The 20611-nt window shown below is 43.6% G+C and overlaps 1 protein-coding gene across 1 annotated transcript in view; it reads left to right on the top strand.

Moving 5' to 3' along the window:
- Positions 1-3085: 3085 nt before the first annotated feature.
- SPATA18 (spermatogenesis associated 18) overlaps positions 3086-20611 on the top strand; it is a 35400-nt gene continuing 17874 nt past the window's right edge. Inside the window, exons 1-4 of the mRNA XM_021701664.1 lie at positions 3086-3172; positions 15327-15432; positions 15548-15663; positions 17033-17145. Of these exons, the coding sequence (XP_021557339.1) occupies positions 3086-3172; positions 15327-15432; positions 15548-15663; positions 17033-17145 (422 nt within the window). The remainder of the gene's footprint in view (positions 3173-15326; positions 15433-15547; positions 15664-17032; positions 17146-20611) is intronic.

Here is a 20611-nt window from a genome sequence, read left to right as displayed (position 1 = left end):
GACATGAGTTCTAGTGTTACCCCCTTGGCATTGATCAAAGGTGACCGCAAGACACAATCATGTCAAGATTGTTTCTATATTTTCTAAAAAAAGTGGGGGAGGTATTAAAGACACCATCATCTGTGTTGTTCTAGGCTCTTTGGAAAAGCATAAGCATATTTTGTAATTGGTACCAGGAAAAGATGTTCCATTCAAAGAAGTGGAATGTATACTTCTAAACTCAAATAATAATAATAATCATGAAAGTCATTTTCCTTTCTGCGTTGGCTTCCACAAGGTATAGATTAAATGTTAAATGAAGCTCAATCTTCATACATAGGCTTAAATTGGGGGCATATTTGCTTTTTCCACTAAAAAAGTATTTCTAATCTAACAATGATATTTTCTACAAGTCTCTTACTGTAAGTTATCTCAGATCCTCTTTTGGAAGTAGTGGGGAGTAAATAATGAATAAATATTGAGTCATTGATGACTATGCTGCTTTGTTATTGATAAACGTGTGGTTCCTGCTACACACAGTGCATGCTCAGGAGTTCTGGGGAAACCAAGAGGTACCCGAAACACTGCAGGCAATAAGGGTCTTGAATCCGGCTGTGGGGCTAGAGCATATATAGAGATAAACAATATCAGGTAGCAAATTCTAAAGTGATTTCAAAGATCCATTCTATCTTAAAACTATAAGACTATTAAATTAGTAATTTGGACATTTGGTCAAAGCACATTCTGTTTTGAATCAGCTTAATATTGTTATTTTGGCTAACATTTTTCTGAAGGTGGTAAAATTCTTTGGGTAACTCTAATTCTGAATAAGTTTTCATAAAAGCAATCACTGTTCATGGTAGAAATTCGGAAAATCAAAAAAGTATAAAGGAGCAAATTAAAATAATATATAATCACACTTTGAGTTCATATTGTATAATATAACACAATATAATTTAGTGTTCCTGCTTTTTCACTTAATACAGTGAGAATTCCTAGATAATAGATATTCTTCAGTAACAAGATTTCTATTGTACAACATTTCATTGAAGGATTTGCTCAACCATCACCTTATTGTTGGAGATTTAGATTGTTTCCAACCTAGTTATCTCTAGTAAATGTAGTATTGTGATCTACATTGTAGTAATAATGATCATGCATTTGTGAAGCACTGTGCCAAGCACTGTGTTAAACACTTCACACAAATTTTTTTATTTAGTCTCATAATAATCCTGTGAAGTAAGAACTGTTGTTCCTTGTTTATAGATAGTGTAACCAAGAAGTAGCAGTTAAAGAGCCCACAGCAAGGAAGAGGATTTAACTCCTAATCTAACATAAGCAAATATTCCAACTTGTTTTTTATGAATAAGTAAAGAGGACTGCTCAGATTCCAACTGCCTATTGAAATATGCAATTATTGGCTCCAAATTAAGAAATCTGTGGGATTTTTCTCCATTCCCTTCCTCCCTCTTTACATATTTTTTAAAGGAAGAAAGTGTCTAATGAATATTTAGTGGTTTTTTTTTTCTTTTACTTTAGTAATTATTACTCTACTATGATAAAATGGTTATGTACCCTTATGGTCCTTATTGTTCCTTTTGTTTTTATTGAGATATAAGTGACATATAACATTATATTAGTTTCAGGTGTACAATGAAATGATTCAGTATTTGCATATATTGTGAAATGACCAACACAATAAATCTGGTTAGCATCCATCACTACACATAGTCACAAATTTTTTTCCTTGTGATGAGAACTTCTATAGTTCTTATTTTGTAGTCTACACAAGATAGTAGCAACCCAGGCTCCAGAAAGGAGCCTCTCATTTTTATTGGAGGACAGAAAACCACTGTAATTAAGAGAAACAAGAAAAAAAAAAGAGGTGGTATAATTTTGAATATTACCATATTTGGACATGTGCAATGTTCATACATTTTCAAGTACCTAAAGAAATGGAACTGAATTAAACTAGCTAGCTAGCTCGCTGAGAGGCAGGGCTCCACTCCTGCTGTTTTAATGACTAGATAAGAATGATTTGCAATCAGCTCATCATTTGATGCATATAAAATAAGGGCTTCTAAAGTGCTTAATGATGGTTGAAATTGTTTCATTTCTTAAGCAGTTTAAACTACCGCTGTGGCTTAATGCACCCTTTTGAAATAGCGCCAAACCGGGTCTGAACTTCCACAAAGTTTCAGTCGGAGAATGAGAATTAAATGAAACTTTAGAGCGCTCAATGATTCTAAAACTATACCAAATCTTGTCTAAGCCCGAGGATTAACTTTGGTTTGTGAACGTCCTGGAGCTTCAGATCTCCTGACTTGGGCACCCACCAAATCCTAAGTGTTACAAATGAAGCGCTGAAGGTCTGAGAAGTTAGGGAATAAAGGAAGGCGCCAAGGAGGGGCTTACCTCCTGCCTAACCAAACTGTCAGTGGAGAAACAACCTTGGCTTTTTCAGGCTAGAGGCCTCGGGATGCCCCCCATCCCGCACTGAGGGTGAGTCTCGCTCCATCAAGGGACGGAGTGGCGGCCGTCTGCAGTCTTAGCCCCTCCGCTCCCGGCCCCATCCGGAGTGTCAGGGGCCTTGGGCGGCCTCGCCTTCGGCTAGCAGGAGCAGCAGGAGCAGCAGGAGCAGGAGCAGCGGGAGCAGGAGCAGGAGCGGCTCCAGGGCGCGCCAGGGCGGGTGCCAGGCCCGGGGGGCGGTGGGGAGGGCGGCGGGGTGGGCGCTGGGTGGGAGTAGCGGTCGCGGCTGGCCGCAGAGGCGGGCGTTGCCAAGGCGCGCGCGGTGCGCGTCGCTAGCAGCCGCCCGCCCACGTCAAGGTTTGTTTAATAATCGCCAGGGTATTTCTGGCTGGGGCTCCGGGCGGCCGCGGGGGAGGCGGCTGAGGCGCGGCGGCTGTGGCCCAGGGCACCTCCCCCCGGCTTTCCGAACCCTGCCCCGTCTGACCCGAGGGGGAGGATGGAAGCGCCAGCCGCGCTCTGAGCCCCGCAGGAAAAGAACACCCTTCCCGCCACATCACCCCAGGGTCCTGCGGAGGCCACCGCCTCGTCCCCGCCACGTCTCCATCTCCCAGAGCGGGGCCGAGTGGAAAAGTGAGCGATGGCAGAAAACCTGAGGAAACTGGTCTCGAGCGAACCTTTACGACTGATGCACGACAAGCTAGAGTGCTGGCTGAGGGAGTACAACGTGAGTCCGGGGGGCTCGCCCTCGCTTTAGTTCCTGGCAGAGCCCTCTTAGGGCTGGCTCGGGGTGGTCGCTTAGCAAAGCCCCGGCCGGCGTGATTCCTCACTGGGACCCAGGCTCCGACCCGATGGCGGCGGAGGGAGGAAGGGCACGGGTCGGCCGGTGCCCTTCCGCCCCCCACCCCCGGCGCCAGGGGGCGCTGGGGTGGCGCGGCCCGCGGAGCGCAGACTCGGAGTCCGAGCAGAGAGAGCGCCTTCTGTCCGGCGGTAACCAAGGACGCTGGAGGCCCTAGCAACGGGAAAGCCCAGAGGTCCGCCAGGGGTCCAGCCTGCTGCTTTCCCTTCCATTCCCTCGTTAGCAATCCACCTCCCTATCCCTAACTCGGTTTTTTTTTTTTTAAACTACACCCTTGGTCCTGCCTCTCATCACGTCTCAGGATACTCAGGGGTTGTATCACAATGAATTTTTATAAAAATACTTCCCAGGAGTTATTATCCAGATGTCAGTGAGATGGACACTTGTCAACGTTGCGGGTTTCACTTGTGTGCTGGTCAGCATGGCAAGTAAGGCACAATTTCACACCAAGGCAGACTTCAGGAGGCCTGTTACCAAGGCATTTGTAGGAAGCCAATATTCTGTCATCAAACCCATAGAGCTCTTCAAGTCTCATTAATCCCCACCCCCACTCCGGCTCGCGTTAACCTCCCCCCCACATTAGGTACAACTCAGTGTTGCATTTGCTGGGTTTGATCTGTCCGTCTTAAATAGGAGGGTCCCACTCGTACAGTGGGACAGTGAGGCAGACAGAGCTGGGCATCTGTGGACCCGGAATGAGTTCCCCCTTCCCCCACACCCAAGTTCTGGGTCTGGCTCTAGATAGTACTAGCTGAATTACCTGGGGCAATTTATTTCACCTCTCTGGGTCTCAGTACCTCATCTGTTAAATAGGACAGACTCACTCAACCAGATCTCAAACTTTTTTGAATTTAAATCAGCTCGTTTCTGAAATCCTACCAGGAAAATTGCAACTGGATGCTGTCTGAGTCTCTGGGCTTTCCAATTCACCCTTTGACCAGGGCTCCTGTGGTGGAGGGGAGCTCAAACTACACCTACAGCTTTCTCCTTGCCCCCTTTCTAGTGTTCAGTGTTTACCATCTTTGCCCACTTTTAAAGAATGAACACTGTGTCTATTCCTTCCCCATTCGGATTGCAAGAAAATTAAAATTTACTTCTTACTACCTCTTATAGCATATTATTTCTTCCTTTTTCCCTTCCCCACTTCCTTCCTTCCTTCCTTCCCCCCCCCCCTTTCTTTCATTATTACCCCTTGGCCTGAATAAACTCTGAATGTTAAAAAGTATATTTAGTTTGGGGGTGCCTGGTTGGCTCAGTTAGTAGAGCGTGGGACTCTTCATCTCGGGGTTGTAAGTTTGAGCCCCACATTCGCTGTAGAGATTACTTAAAAAAATAAATAAGTTTTTTTTTTTTCTATAGAAAGTATATTCAGTTTGCCACAAGACAATGTTTAACACAAATGACATTAGCATTTGACTGGATCAAATTTAATGATTGTTTTAGAAACTATTCATAAGTACTGAGAAATGCCAAAATTTATTACACTCTCCTTTCTCAGTAACAGTAGTTCCCCCCCGCCCTTCTGCTGTCACTGAAATCATTTCAATCTAGATTCTCTCCCCCATGCCAAGCTCCTCCCCCCACCTTCATAGAGACTGCACTCTTGGAGACCAATGCCCTTCCAAAAAATCTGTGGCCATTTCCCCGTGCGATCATTTTCTTGGACTATCTAGTGTTTCTGTTACATTTGACTGTTGACACCTCCATTCTTCTAAGGCTCTAAAAATTGGTCTCCTTGCCTTACCCACTTTCCTCCTATGGCAGTTCTTTAAGACTTTAGGAATCTTCTCCTGGGCCTCCATTCTTGCTTCTCTCTTACACATATGCCCATGAATCTCATATCCATATTCAGGGCCTCTTCTCATCTGAGCTCACTTCTCCAATTACCCATTAGACATTTTCAGTTGTGCTATCGTCATCTCAAAGTCAAATCAGTCTAAAACCCATCTTAGCTTCTCCGGTGCCACGAACACTGACCTCTTTCTTGACTTCACTGTCTTCATCATGACACACCCCACAACATTTTTGCCAGCTTAATCTGTTGACACCTACTTCGAAATTCATACAGAACCCTTTCACCACCTCTGCTGTAATCACCCTTGTCCACCTTCCATCATCGTTCATCTAGATTATTGTAAAAATATCTCAGAGTGATTCTTCTAAATGTCAAGTCAGATCAAGTTACTTCTCTGATAAAATCCTCAGACTTTCTGTCCCACTCAGAATAAAAGCCAAAGTTCCTGCAGTGGCCATCAAAGTCCTACACAACTGTGCTCCTTTAAACTCTGACCTCATCTGTTACTCCCTTCTTCACTCTACTCCAGCAATACTGGTCTGGTTGTTCTTTCTAGAGCAAAGCTTTCAAATAGAACTTTCTATGATGGACATGTTCTATACAGGCACTGTCCAATATGGTGGCTATTTGGTACTTGAATTGTGGCAAGTACAAACTGAGGAACTGAATTTTAAATTTCATTTAAATTTAAAAAAATTAAATTTATTTAAAGTTTAATTAATTTAAATCCAAATTGTCACATATGGCTAGTGGCTACTCTATTGGGCAGAAGAGTCTAGAGCACACCAGCTGGTCTCCTGCTTCAGGGTATTTTGCACTCCCTGTTCCTCTCTGCCTGGAAAACTTTTGCCTGTGGATATTTCAGTAAGATATCAACATCTTTGCTTTCTCTCCTCCTTCAAGTCTTTGCTTAAATGTCACCTTCCCAGGAGAGACCATTCTGTTTACAATTGCCATTTCCTATCCCTGCCCCTGGCACTCACTGTGTCCCTTCTCTGCTTTGTTTCTTCTGTAATAGCTACATCTTCTAATTTTTACTTATTCTTTCATTGTCAATCTTTCCTCCCTCCTTCCCACTAAAATGTAAGCTCCAGAGGGCAGAGATTTCTCCCTTTCTCTGCTCATTTCTGTATTCCCAGCACTTAGAATAATGCTTGCCTCCTAGTAGTTGCTCAATAAATACTGACTGATTGAATGCCACCACCATTCTCCTAGACACCCGGGTTCTTGGACTCATTTGTCTTCTTAAAACCTCGTATCCAGTGTAGAATTAAAGATGATCCCCAAGTATCTTTAATTCAGCCTTTGTTAAAATTGAATAAAAAAACCAAGATTTCCAAGTAGGGGCACAACTGAGAGGATGCAAGTGTTTTTAATAGTTTTGTGTGTGTGTGTGTGTGTGTGTGTGTGTGTGTGTGTGTAGCTAAAGAGAGAGGATAAGAAAATACGTATATACCACCTACCAAAATTAAGGTTACCTCTAGACTTATTCAGTATCTTGTCACATAGAGTGTGGGTTTTGGTCAATGGCTAAGAGCTTCCCTGTAATACCGCAAGTTCGTTTTACTAGTTCCGAGGACTTTTTCCTTGAGGCCTTAAGATGAAGAATAGTCATTGTAGCAAACTACATTTATTAAAATGTTGGTTGTAGAGGTTTGTTCATTAAAAGCTTTAAATTATGTTTGCTATGGAAAGTTGATTTTGCTGACTGTGACCACATTGATTTAGTTCTAATTAACTCAAGCAAAATAAAAGGCCATAAATACCACTCTACAATTAAGAATGGGATTAAAGTTCCCCTTGGGAAACAGTTATTTTCAGTGAAAAAGATCAATGACTTGAACAGATTAGTTCTCAAACACAATGCAAAAATTTCATTTTCCTTCAAACTAGCCATTATTGGGATGAACAGTTAGATCCTAGTTAATTTTTCTTCTTTCATATAATTTCCTTCATATGGATTCCCATTTCCTCTGCCTTAATCTGTCCATCACCACTCTTTTCATTGGGTCCTATGTATGTGGTCAGACACAGTACAGTTTTTAAAAATGTAATTTTCTGCCCCAAAGCCTTTGGTTTTTATTTGTTGGCTCGCTTTTAATCTTACAACATCTAGCAATCTTATGGGCCCTATGCAAAACCACTACTTGCTTAATTTTTTAAAGATTTATTTATTTAAAACAATTCCAAGAAGGGATATTTTTCAAAACCCCACTAGAGAAACACAATAAAAACAACAGCAAACATTGCCAATTCACTTTCTTTTAGTTATTAAAGAGAAGCTGAATTATTGTATTACTTGGTCTTTAAAACTTGGATTCCATTGGCTGTTCAAGGACAGCTTGGTACAAACTTTTAACTTTCAGAATTGTTTTTCCTCCTCAGTGGTTACTGAGACTGTTGGTGAAAGAACCATAGAAAATCTCTCCTTGTTCAACCAAGAACTGAGCCAATTATTAAGAGCTTAATAATTCACTCAATAAATCGTTATTTAGCTTCTGCTATGTGTGAAGGTTTGGCCTAGACATTCTATATTTACACTTTGGGCAGTGTGCCTTTATTGATTAACTTACTCATTCAACAAAAGATTTTTTCAGAGTTTATGATATGACTGTGCTAGATGCTGGGAATAGAAATATCAGCTCCATCTTAATGATAAACTTCCAGTCAGAGATGCAGATGAAGGGTAGAGGAAAGAGCATGTGTAAAAAGTGGGGAGGCAGGAAGAAGCTGGCCTATTTGGGGGCCTATGAATGGTTCTAGGCAGGGAGAGGAAGTGAGATGGGGCTGAGGAGGTGGGGCGGTTGGGGCCAGAGGGTAGAAGCTTTGGGTGGTGTGTTAAGGAGTTTGGGTATTATCCCCAGGGGGCAATGGGGGGTGGGACTAAAAGCATCATGCAGTGAGGAGACATGTAAACAAGGTCAGACTCTGAGAATGGTCCTTCAGGTAAGAGTATGCTGCCCCAAATGCCCCCAATTGATCATGAACCATCTGTGTGGTCCTCTCGGTCAACTCTGCAAAAGGGTCAAATAACCACCTATGCAGAACAGAATTAGGTCTCATGACCTAATTACTTCATAGAGATGTTAAGACGAGAAATTAACCTCCTTCCAATGTTAGCAGTACTTGGAGAAGGTCAGCTCTGGGCTGAAACTCTCTTCCTCCTGAGATGCTTTTGTTTCCACCCAGAATCTTGTGGACTAGGGAGCTACCTTTGGTCAGATGCTCTGCGATTTATTACTTTTTAAAATGTACTGTATGTAATTACAGGAGCAAATGGTAAGAACTTACCATTCCCTTGATAACTCCATCCCTAAGATAGGATAGGATTCCATTTCTTGAAGTATCATTATAGACCCCAGGACATGATGATCTGGAAACTTTTGATTAGCTGATATGTGAGTGGGGATGCTAGGGAGAGCTCATAACACTTCCTCTTGCATTACTCTCCTCTTATGTTATAGAAATCTGCCCTTACAAGTGAAAAGAGCATATTCAATATGGGTACATAAAAAGGAGCTCTCAAAGAGGTATCCCTCTGTTTTAGGATAATCTTCGTGTTGAAATGTTGCCTCTATGACAAAATGTCCCTGATTCTCAGTACAAAAGGGTTGTTGTGGTTGCTATGGTGTCCTCAAACAGACTCGTTGGCTGCCTTTTCTCTCCCCCACAGTCAATACACTTCCACATTCCTGGGGGTTCAGTCCAGTTAATTCACAGAAAACATTTTTTCTTCCCTTTATCTCCTTACAGTATACTAAGCTGCAGTAATGAATATAACTCCAAATCTTACTGTCTAAACTTACACGGAAGAGATTTCTCATTCATGTAAAGTGATGGCAACTCTCTCCGTCATTGGCTCAGGTTCAGGTGGCCCCCGCCTGGTGGCACGGTCATCTCATCACGGGACCTCAGAGGTCCGTTGGGGAAGAGAGGGAGAGCACTTAAATTATACACAGCACTTTCACTCATCTTCCCTAGGGATTGTTATGTGGCTCCCATCTACTTGTAAAGGAGCCTGAGGCATGGAAAGCACGTGGAATATTTAATTAGTGCTACCGTTTCTGCCACAACTACTAATGACAAATTCATGGCTAGGAAAGAAGTTGACAAGTGGTTAAGGCAGATTATTCTATCTTTAACAGAGGGGCTATCAACTTTTAAATTTTCCTTCTTAGTTTCATCTTAGACAAACTTGCTAATGGAAACATCATCATTGTTTAATACTTAAGGAAAAATCATTAATGAAAGAAACCTGATAGAAATATTAACTTCAGGTCAAGATGCTAAAATCCAGCGGAGAGATCTAAATAGAAGTTTTTGCTAAGATGTTGGGGTATATATAAACCTACTTTTCTGAAATCTAAAGTTCAGTATTTTGGTTTTAAAAACATTGTTGTGGAGGTGGCGGTGTTGTGGCAAAGTCAGCCATGCTGTAGAACAGAGGGTTGATTTTGGAAACTGAGCCACGTGAAGGGCTGTCCCCTGTCTCCATCATGCCTCACAAATGGGTTCATCACATCAGGATTCTACCTTTAAATATCTGTCAAATACCGCCCACTTTCCCCCTCTAGCTACCATTGCTCTTATTCAAGCTCCTATCATTTCTTACATGTGTGGGAAAATCTAGGGTAAGTTAGGGCAGATCCCAAGCGAATGTTGTTGCAGAAGTACTTGCAAGACTCACAGGCATAGGAGCTTCATGCTGTCCAGAGAACTCTGCCTTGGACCGAACTCAGTATTTTTATAACCATCATGGTTACAAAAGGTTACATGGTTACAAAAGCCTGTCTCTGTTGCACAGGGATTGGTGGCTATAAAAGGACACGTTTTGTTAACAATGCCGGTAGTTCTATTCCTGAATATTCTACTCCTTTCTATTACCTCTCACTTTCCCATCGGCATGAAGGATAAGAATAAGTTTGGGGGCGCTTGGGTGGCTCAGTTGCTAAGCGTCTGCCTTTGGCTCAGGTCATGGTTCCAGGATCCTGGGATCAAGCCCCACATAGGGCTCCCTGCTCAGCAGGAAGCCTGCTTCTCCCTCTCCCACTCCCCCTGCTTGTGTTCCCTCTCTCGCTGTGTCTCTCTCTGTCAAAGAAATAAATAAAAACTAAAAAAAAAAAGGATAAGTTTGAAGTTTACTTAAGTTCCACAATTATAACATGGCATATTCCTATTGATTTCCCTGCCTTCCTCCATGCCCACCTCTAAGCCAATATTTACTTAGCCATTTGCAAGATCGTTTTTGTGGCTTCTCACTGCCCATAGCAGAGATTCTCAACATGGACAAAGCACTGTTCTCTAGGATAGTGCTTTAAAAACTCACCACAGAAATCTATGCATTTTACTTCACAACATAGCACACCTACATTCTTCTATACATATTACTGAAGCAAAGGTTTCTTGAGTAATTCTTATCTTTAGTAATTGTGATATACTCCTTTTCTCTTTCATTAAATTTTTTTAAGGGGGTTACCGGTTGAGATTCATTAAATTGATCTCACTTCCCACGAATGCTGTGGTTCTCAGTTTTGGTTGCACATAAGAATCATTTAGAAAACTTAAAAACAATTTTCAGTGCTCAGGCCCCACACTAGAGCAATTAGAATCACAGAGCTCCTCAGGTGAAGGCCTTCCTAAATCTTGGCTCCTCACCATTTCCTCCTTTGAGCCTCACCTGGGAGATCTAGACCTACTTTTCTTATAGCAAGTTGTTCTGGTTTTGCATTTATTTGCATATTTATCTTGGACTATAAATTCCTTGAGGGCAAGAAGCTGTATCTTACCCATCATGGTACCCCTAGCATGCAGCACACAGTAGCCTTGTCCATAAACATGTGTTGAGAGCCTAAAGGCATAAGTGAAGCAGAGCATAAACCATCTCCTTCTCTGGCTTCCTGCTTCTTTACCTTCCTTCCTGGCTGTGTTCTTATTTCTCACTGCTCTTGTTTTGTTTTCATTTACTGGCTCTTCTTCCTCAGCCCACTTCTGAAATAGCAAAACTGCCCTCTGCCCTGCCCTTTGCGGTCTCCCAGCCTGGGGATCTCGTCTGTGCATATGGCTGCCACACTCTCCATCAGCTGAAGGCTTACAGAGCCACGCCCCCAGCCCCCACCTCTCTGCTGAGATCCAGAGTCTTCTCCTTCTGCTCTTGGGATAGGGCCATGGTTGAGAGCCTGGCTCCATGTCAAAGGCTGCAGGAACAGGCTTAGTTTCTGGCTCAATCACCTTTTCTCCAACTTGCTTAAGATCTTGGTTTTCTTCATTGGTGAATTAGGGATGACGGGTGGTAATCCAGTTGGTAGGGTTATTCTGAGGATTAAATGAAACTGTATTTAAAGCTCTCGGCACAGGGTTTGGCTGGCACAAAGTTAAGTGCTCGATAATTGTTAGGTACTATTACTAGACAGCTCTATCTGAAGGTCCTGCAGATCCCCTACATTGTCTGAAAACAGCACCATCCCTCTGACACCTGTTTTCTGTTTCCAAACCTTCAGGCATCCTCCTCAGGTAATGCTAGAACCAGTGGCTGACACAGATGTGATTTAGGGCTGCACAGGGCCTTCAGGGGACCCTTGGCATCTCCACAGCCTTCAGCATCTCTCAGCCAGATGGTTACAACAACCCTTCTTCCCACCAGGCTCACTCTCTTATCTGAACCCTGTGTGGTCGGCTTCTGCCAGAGTGATTTTCATAAAACGCAAAGTAAATCGGATCACATCACCACTCTCCTCCACTGCTCACTGCTTTGCTCCTTCCCCAGCTCACTACCCACTGAGAGCACTTAATAAACTTTAAGGTAACTATTAATCCTCTGTGTGTCTCCCATTTTCCAACCCTCTTCCCCAGCTGGTGAGTTCACTGACAGTAGGCAACTTTTAATTTTTTCTTCCTTTTTTTTTAAAAAAGATTTTATTCACTTGAGAGCGAGAGAGAGAGAGTACAGAGGGAGAGGGAGAAGAAGACTCCCCGCTGAGCAGGGAGCCCGATGTGGTGCTGGATCCCAGGACCCCGAGATCATGACCTGAGCCGAAGGCAGACGCTTAACCGACTGAGCCACCCAGGCACCATTAATTTTTTCAATGTAGTTTTATTTCCTGAGCTACCAGCCCAAGGCCTTACAAATAGTAGGAACTCAATGATTTATGAATGAAGGAACTTTGGAATTAGGAGACAGTATAATTAGGTCATATCTTTGCTCGATTTATTTGGTGTGAGTGACTGTTTGGTAGAAGAACATGACTCCATTGCAAGTTGAGCATCTTGTGTGATGCTTTGTGTTAGAAGTTGCAGCATGTTGTAACAGGTCTCGGGAACAGGAACTGTCTTACACTGTGTATTGTCTTCTGTTGTTTAAGTTGTGTGTACAAACCCACTTAACAAACATTCCTTTGGGTACTTCCTTTGTACCAGGCCCTGGGCAAGGCATAGAAGCAAATGGTAATAATACTACAATAATGCTTCTAATTATTCTGTCCCTCCTCTATTCTGTACCTAAGTTGGCTCATGAGATCAACCACCTCCTGAATATGAGTAAACAGAGGCTCTTATTTAAAATACCTTTTCTAAGAGAATATAGCAACTAAGTGGGAAACCATATTTGAACCAAGGTCTGCCTTTATTCCTATACCCATTGCTCCTCTCAAGAACACATAATACCTCATAGGTACCAATTGTTGAGTGCCTTCTCTCTCTGAGGTGCTAGATATGCATTCTTGGATTTAATTCTCCTCTAACACTCTGCAAGGCATGATCCCCATTTTCCTGGAGAGGAAATGGGCTCAGAAAGGTCAAGTAATCTGTGTAGGATTGCAGAGGAGGGTGGCAAGTGAGCAGAGATAATCACTCAGGTCTGCTGGACCCTCAGGCCCCATTCCCTGTCCACTTAGCCTATGGCATGGTCTAGCCAGAGGGCAAAGCTGTTCTTGAGTAACAGGTTCACCATGGTAAGTGCAGGTGGGAGAGCAAGGCCAAGGAGCTGCTGCTTCAGCAAAGGAGGAATGGGCACAGCTGTTCAGCTGGGGGTTCCAAATGTTCTGATGATATCAATGTTACACTGTTAAGTTATTCATTCATTCATTCGTCAAATATTTTTGGGCCCTTCAATTTGTTATGCATACCAGTGGCAACTGATATAAACATAGGAAAGACAAAGGAACTTTTTAAAAGAGCTCCTGGTCTTTTTAGGAGAAGGGGATAGAAGGATGAGACACAGAAACAAATGGCTGTATGAGACGTAGGTGCCATAACAGAGCTTGTCACCAGGTGCTGTCCACCAGGCGTGGACGTAAGCCAGAAGCTCCACGGAGGGCACCACGAGTCCACACCCTCCAAACTCCTCCCCGGGCCTGCAAGGCCCTCCAGGATCTGTCCTGCCAACCTCTCTCACCTTCTGTGCTTCTGCCACATACACTTACTTATGGTTCTCAAGGTGACTAAACTCGCTTCTGCCCCTGCCACAGGGCCTTTGCCCCGACTGTTCCCACTGTGCATCACGGTCTCTCTCTCATACTTCGCTCAGTGTCTCAGTGTACTATCCACTTTGCTCAGTGTCTCCCCTTCAGGGGGTGCCTTTCCAGATGGCCCTCCCCATTCAGTCCTGTCCCATGATCCCGTCCTCCCTCTGCTCCCAGCTCTAACCACGATCTTAAGAGCATGGGTTCCAATCTTAGTTCTGTCATTTTACCAGCTAGGTAAGCTTGGACGAGTTATTTAACCTCTCGGCATCTCAGTTTTGTCCTCTGAAAATGGGGGGTTAACAATGACGCCCCCACCTCCCAGTGCACTGCTGTGGGGCTTCACTGAGCTTATCTATGTAAAGCATCAATAGTGCCTGGCGCATAGGAGATATGTGATAAACATAAAGTGTGTGAATCTTCCCATCATGTGCCTGTCTGGATCTGACTACAGAGACTACAGAACACAGTCTGGGAGTGCGACAGCAGCCAGGCCAGCATAGCCTCTGTCCACAGGGAGCTTGCTTCCTGCCTGAACCCCCCTGTCCACCCCCCCACATGTATTTGCCCTGTAGCCTTTCGCCTGGAGGTCACTCTTCCTCTTTGTTCTCCTTTCTAGCCTCCCCCCCCCCCACTTCCTGCCTGGGATTCCCGGCTTGAGAGGACACAGCAGTCTGTGCACCCACATGATTTGTTTGTTGCTTGTGGTTGTGTTCCTTCCTTTAGCGGTAGACTTCATTAGAGGTTTGGCTGGTGTGGAAATGGTAGAATCTCACCAAGGAGGTGAAAAAAAGCAGAATAATAGCTAAAGGCCCACCTCTTGGCTTTCTTCGTGTTCTGTGGATGTTTTGCAACCCCTGGAACTGCCCATCCCCCCAAATCTGTCTGCTTTCTCCTTGCCTAGATATCACTTCCTCTCGGAAGTCTTCCCAAGGCCATGGGCTCTGGAGTGGACCTCGTGCACACATATTTCACCGCATGGGACTGTCTCCACCCCTGTCTCCCTTACCAGTCTGCATGTGCTATAAGGCCGGGGCCATGTCTTTTGTCTTATTCACCATGGGATCCTCAACCCCCCAGTACCTTCCTACCGTTAACAAGTAGTGTTCTTTACGTATATAATGAACTTAGAGGACACGAACCAATAAAGCAGGTAAATTAGGAAGCAGTGGCTTGTATTGGGTTACAAAAGGCCTATTCACTTTATAAAAGGAGTTTTTGCAGGGTTCCATTGAGTAGCAAGTCAGGGGTATTGCTATTAAAATAACCCCCGAATCTCAGTGGCTTCACACACACACACACACACACACACACACACACACACACACACACTTTCTTGATGATGTGACAGTCATTGCAAGTGTCCAATGTGTAGCCTTTCAAATTTCGAATCTTGTAGCTCCACTATCCTTTATGCCCTCTGCTGGGCCCTCTGCTGGGTCCTCTGCATCTGGCTGCTGGATGGGGAAGGAGAGAAGAGAATCACTCAAGGGGTTTTCTTCTGGGTCATACCTGCAAGTGGCACATAGCACTTCCTGTCCCATTGACTGGAACTCTGTTACATGGCTGCCCAACTGCTAGGGAAGCTGGGAGAAGTGGTCTAGCTGCACGTCCAGGAGGAACGGGAATGATGTTTTGGTGAACACAGGGCAGTCTCTGCGCCTGGGAGCATACCAGAGCCAGGAGGCCCCTGGGTAAAGTCAGGCCCTGTCAACCTGCAATGGGTCCCTGAGGAAAGGAATTGCACTGATTTTCTGTTTTGATTTTGTAGACAAACACATGTGATCAAAATCTTAATCATTGCCTTGAGCTCATCGAACAAATTTCCAAAGTTCAAGGACAGCTCTTTAGGATCCTCACTACGGCAGCCCAAGAAGGTGAGAATGGCCTGTGTTTCCCCATCTGGCTCTCTCTTCTTTTGCTTCAGTCCTTGGTACTCTCTCACTGTGTCACTGAATTTCTTTCCCTGACCTGATTTATGGGTTCTTTTAGGTGGACATTATGATGGTGTGGAAATAATCAAATCGCGCCTTCTGCCTTGGCTGGAGGCCTCCTTTACTGCTGCTTCCCTGGGAAAACCTGTTGACAGCAAGGTCCCCTCTCTACAGGTAGGGACGCTAAAGGATCCCCCTTGACTTTCAGCACCCCGGTCAGGCTCTGGGAACTCAGACATATATAAGAGATGGCTTTTACCTAGTGAGGGACTCAGCACTACTTAGGGAATGGGGACACAGGTCCAAAAGGTGCGTTTCTGTTTACAGTAGTAAGCGGCGTAATGGGTTGAGCTTCTCTTCAAAGAGGCCTGCGTTCAACTCTCAGCTTTGCCTACTTCCCAGCGGTGTGACCTCAGACAAATCAACGAGCCTCTGCTTCCTCAGCTGTAAGAAAGGACTGGTGATGTTCTACATCTGGGACATTGCCCACACTCGGCATTAAATGGGAACTTTGGAATGACAGATTAGTCACACAGACAGTTAGGGTACACGGAGCCTCAGAAGAGACTATTAGGTGGGGGAAAGCACCATATTCTGAAAGAGTGAAATGAAACGAGTTGAAAACTTAGTTCTCAGAGACTGACAAAGAGTATTGTCATTTGCTGTTGCTATGGGGTGATTTCTGTGGGTTAGTGTCAGGTTTTAGACAGTTGAAGCCCAGACTGGAAAGAGAGCATACACCTTGCTTAAGGCATTAACATCATTAAGCATTAGTAACCCTGGTTTTGGATGTTTATATGGATTTCCATAAATTCTTTTCTAAAATTAAAGCATGTAGAGTGGTCTTTTCTTAGCAGCCTTAGGGGTGCAGGGGTGGAAGGGTTCCTGCTTGGAGGTCACTGGGCAGAATTCTGGTCGCTCTTCTATGGTCCTGAGTCTGTTGACTAACCTTTCATGTCTCACTTGCTGGAAAGGAAACAATGCTTTTGCTGACCTCCTTGGGCCATTTTGAGAATTAAATGTGATAAACATGCAGAAACAACTAACATAGGCTAAGTATTCCATAGACATCAGTTGGTTTTAAGCAAATCTTTCTCCCCTGGGGATTTTTTACATGTTGCTGAGATTTTTACCCCGTGGGTGTTCTTCTGAATATAAAGATATGAGATGATATTTCAATGGCTTTTTAAAAAGTTGATGTATAATAAAAAATTGAGCTATAATTTACCTGCAGTGAAATCCATAGGTCAATAAATGCATATATCTGTGTAACTCACACCCTATTAAGTTATAAAACATTTCCATCTCTCCAGAGCATTACCTTGTGCCATTTCCCAGTCACCTACCCACCCCCCCAACCAGGCAACCACTCTTCTGATTTTTATCATTCTAGATTAATTTTGCTTGCACTAGAACTGCATATATATGGAACTATGCATTTGTGTCCTTTTGTGCCTGATTTCTTTTGCTCAGCATAATGTGTTGCAACCCGTCATCTTGTTTCATGTATTCCAGACTATTTTTGATTTGTGTATCATTCCAGGACACATTTGATAAGGAGAGACATAAAGAGGCTGGTGTTCGGGATCGGGACATGCAACAATTAGACTCTGAGTTGACTTCGACTCATAATCAACTCAACCAGGTTCAAGACGAGTAAGAGGAATGCAAGTTATCTTTTTCCAAAAAGAATTGTTTGTTCATAATTTTTAAGTTTGAAAGGAGAATAATGGCTCATGTAAAATGTAGACATCTGCAAATAACTCTGTGTGTGTGTGTATGGAGAGAGAGAGAGACTGAGAGAGAGAGAGTCAGACAGAGAGTAAGGAGCCAGTGTCTTTGAATCTGGGGATAAGATTTCTATATTATAATAGGCTACCTAAGACCCTGCTCCCCTTGGCTCCATCCCTGGAGCTCCTCCTTCTCTAGAGGCCTGTTATGAGCCTATATATGTAAACAGGGGAAAATTGTTATATGATAATCTATCTTTTTTTTTAAAGATATTTTTTATTTATTCATTCAAGACACAGAGATACAGAGAGAGAGAGAGAGAGAGAACATGAGCAGGGGGAGAAGCAGAGGGAGGGGGAAAAGCAGGCTCCCCGCAGAGCAGGGAGCCCGATGCGGGGCTCGATCCCAGGACCCTGGGATCATGACCTGAGCCGAAGGCAGACGCTTAACCATCTGAGCCACCCAGGCGCCCCTGGTAATCTATCTTTTGAAAGAAAAATAAGATGCAAAAGGGGGAGGGTTAAAGAAGGTCAGACAAAGAGTAAAATTAAGGAAAGAGAGCAAAAGTAAGATGAATAGGCTGCATCCGTCTGTCAGATGTGCTCATTTAGAGGGTATAAACGCCTGGCTGAGAAGTCAGACTCTTTAAAGAATGAGCATTTCAAGATTTTGGAATAATTAGTAGATATAAAAAGTACTTTAAAGAAGTTAAGCAATGCCAGGCAGCAACAGGTGTCAGATGCCAAGCCAGGGTAGCAAGCTCAAGGAATCACTGCAAAGAAAATTGCAAGCCTTGGATTTGCACTTGAGGAAGACAGACAAATGTGTCTGAAACTGCATTCAGCCCACCTAGCCAAAACCCATCAATCGGATGTTTCTCAGTTGGAGCCTTGCTCCACTGCGGACATGTATGGGGCGGCAAGGAACTCTTTAGTTAGGGCTTGTGATGGAATAAGTTGTGGCATGCTGCCTTGTTCTCTGATGAGATTTCCTTTTAAGGAAAGCATCTCTACTGATATAGTTTTGCTTGATTATAAAAGTAATAAAAGTTTCCTTCTCAAAATGCATACAACATACGAAAGTGGCAGTATCATAGCCAAGGGGTTTATCTGAGGCACGATTATTGCTAATTCAAAATGCATACAACAAATACAAGTGAAAGGTGAAAATCACCTGTTATCTCATCCCTGTTAACATTTTGGTTTATTTTGCTCCAGACATTTTTCTTTGTGTGTGTTTGCATGTGTGTGTGTGTTTGAGCGCACATACACATAGACACACACACACACAGTTACCTCCACACCCCCCATTCATTTCCAATTGGAATCATTGTCAATGAACAGTTTTATGGCTGCAACCGTCAACATTTACAAATGTAATGAGCAAAAAAGCACAATCGTCTGAATTTCTGCAACTTATTTCAACTAATATCAGCTGATTTGGAGTGAGGTGAGGATAATTAAACTTACCACTTCTTTTCTGGTTTACTATACAGTCCTTTTCCTGTAAATATTCAGTTAGTTCCAAGTTCAAACTTCTGTTAGGGGCTTTTTTCCCCCCCTCTCCAGGAGTCTCCTCGGCCCTCCTCCTTCCCTAGACTGGCCATTTAGAAGTAGAGGGATGCTTGCGTGCTTATGAGGGATGACTCAAGCTGGAGAGGAGAGACTTTGGGTCTTATGCTGCTGTATGAGTTCTTGCTGCCTCGTTTCCAATTGGGCAGTAGAGTCTTGTGCCAAGGGGTGCTGATTTGTGGCTTGTCTGGTTAAATCTTCTGGAGAATTTGCTGGCAACTGCGGCTGGCCAGGCCCTTCCATTTGCCACTAACTGTGAGGCAGGGCTTCAAGACTTTGCTGGTTCTTGACTTCTGTCAGCACCAAGAGGAGCCAGGAATTCCTTCCTACCTCCCTCTCTTATCATTATGGCTCTGTAAATAGCCATCAGGAGCATCAGGGGTCAAGGAACTATGACTGCATACTTTTTGTAAAAAAAAAATTATTTGGAAATAATTTCCAATGCAGAAAATCTGTAAGAATAGTACTAAGAACACCCATATACACTGTCATGTATGTTTCATACTATTTGCTTTATCCTTTGTGTGTACACTACATATATATCTATATATCTATATATCTATATATCTATATATATATCCTCCCCTCCCCCCACCAAACCCTGTGCATCTCATTTGAAAGTGGCACAGATGAAGGTGTTTGCTCCTTTACCTTGGATTTCCTAGTTTGGTTTGGTTTTTAACCCACCTGTGGTTCTTATTCTTTTAAGGCATCAGAAATGATGCTGTCTGTCCCCCACATTCTGTGGTAGCTAGGTCTCTCCTTTCTCTCTTACTCTACCTGCTACCTGCTATGGAATGAGTGGCCCACCAAGGAGATTCCCCATGTCTGACCTTGTGGAGCCCAGATTGGTTTTGACTCAGTTACAAATGGGCAAATTCTAATACAGTGCTCAATGGGGACAGGTCTGCCCAAGTTTGATGAATCCTCGAAAAGGAAGATGTCTAGATTTTATACTCGGGATCTGGTTATGAGTCTCTGTGTCTTCATTTCCTATCTCCAATCTATTGGCAAATCTGGTTGAATCTACTTCCTAAACATCTCCCACTCTTGTCCCTTTCTTACTATTCTACCACCATAGCCCAGTTGAAGGCCCTGATACCTGTTGCCTCAACCAGTTGCCTTCCAACTGGCTACCCTGCTATCATTCTTGCTCTACTATAATCCATTTCACACATAGAAATTTATAAAGTCAGACCCTGGCTTAAAAGCTGTTAGTAGCCTCCTTTTACACTTAGAAAAAAATTCTAAACTCCTTACCAGGACTCTTGTAGCCCTGTGTGATCTGGCCCTGCCTCTCTCTACACCCTCATCTCATGCCAGGCTCTCCTCACCTGGTCTGTGGTCCCCTTCCTCACCTTGCAGCCTTTGCCTGTGCTCTTTCAGAAACATGGCGGTCTCTCTCTGGTTCTTTGCATGGCTGGTTCTTTATTATCTTTCAGGTCTCAGCTGAAATGTGACTTTCTCAGAGTCTTTCTGTGACCATGTATATCGAAAAGTCTTTCCTTCCCCCCGCTCTGTAGTTCTCTTTCACAGTGATCTGAAAATAGCCCTTACCACAATTTGGAACTTTAAAATATTGGTTCGCAAGTTTCTGATCCACTAGACTAGAAGCCCCAAAGGGTTACTGTCTTGTATCTGTTATTCTGACACTGTTGTATCCCCAGCACCCAACATCATGCCTGCCACATGATATATCCTCAATGAATGAATAAATCCCTAATAAAAAATAAGTAAAATACATTAACTTGCTTAAAATAATGCTTGGCACATGAATGTACCTCCCTTTCTTCTCTCTGTATATCATTCAAGGGTGCCAA

This window comes from Neomonachus schauinslandi, chromosome 2, assembly GCF_002201575.2.
Source record: "Neomonachus schauinslandi chromosome 2, ASM220157v2, whole genome shotgun sequence".
NCBI classification, from domain to species: Eukaryota; Metazoa; Chordata; class Mammalia; order Carnivora; family Phocidae; genus Neomonachus; species Neomonachus schauinslandi.
Note: the sequence above shows the minus strand (reverse complement) of the source record. Positions and strands in the feature narration are given on the sequence as shown.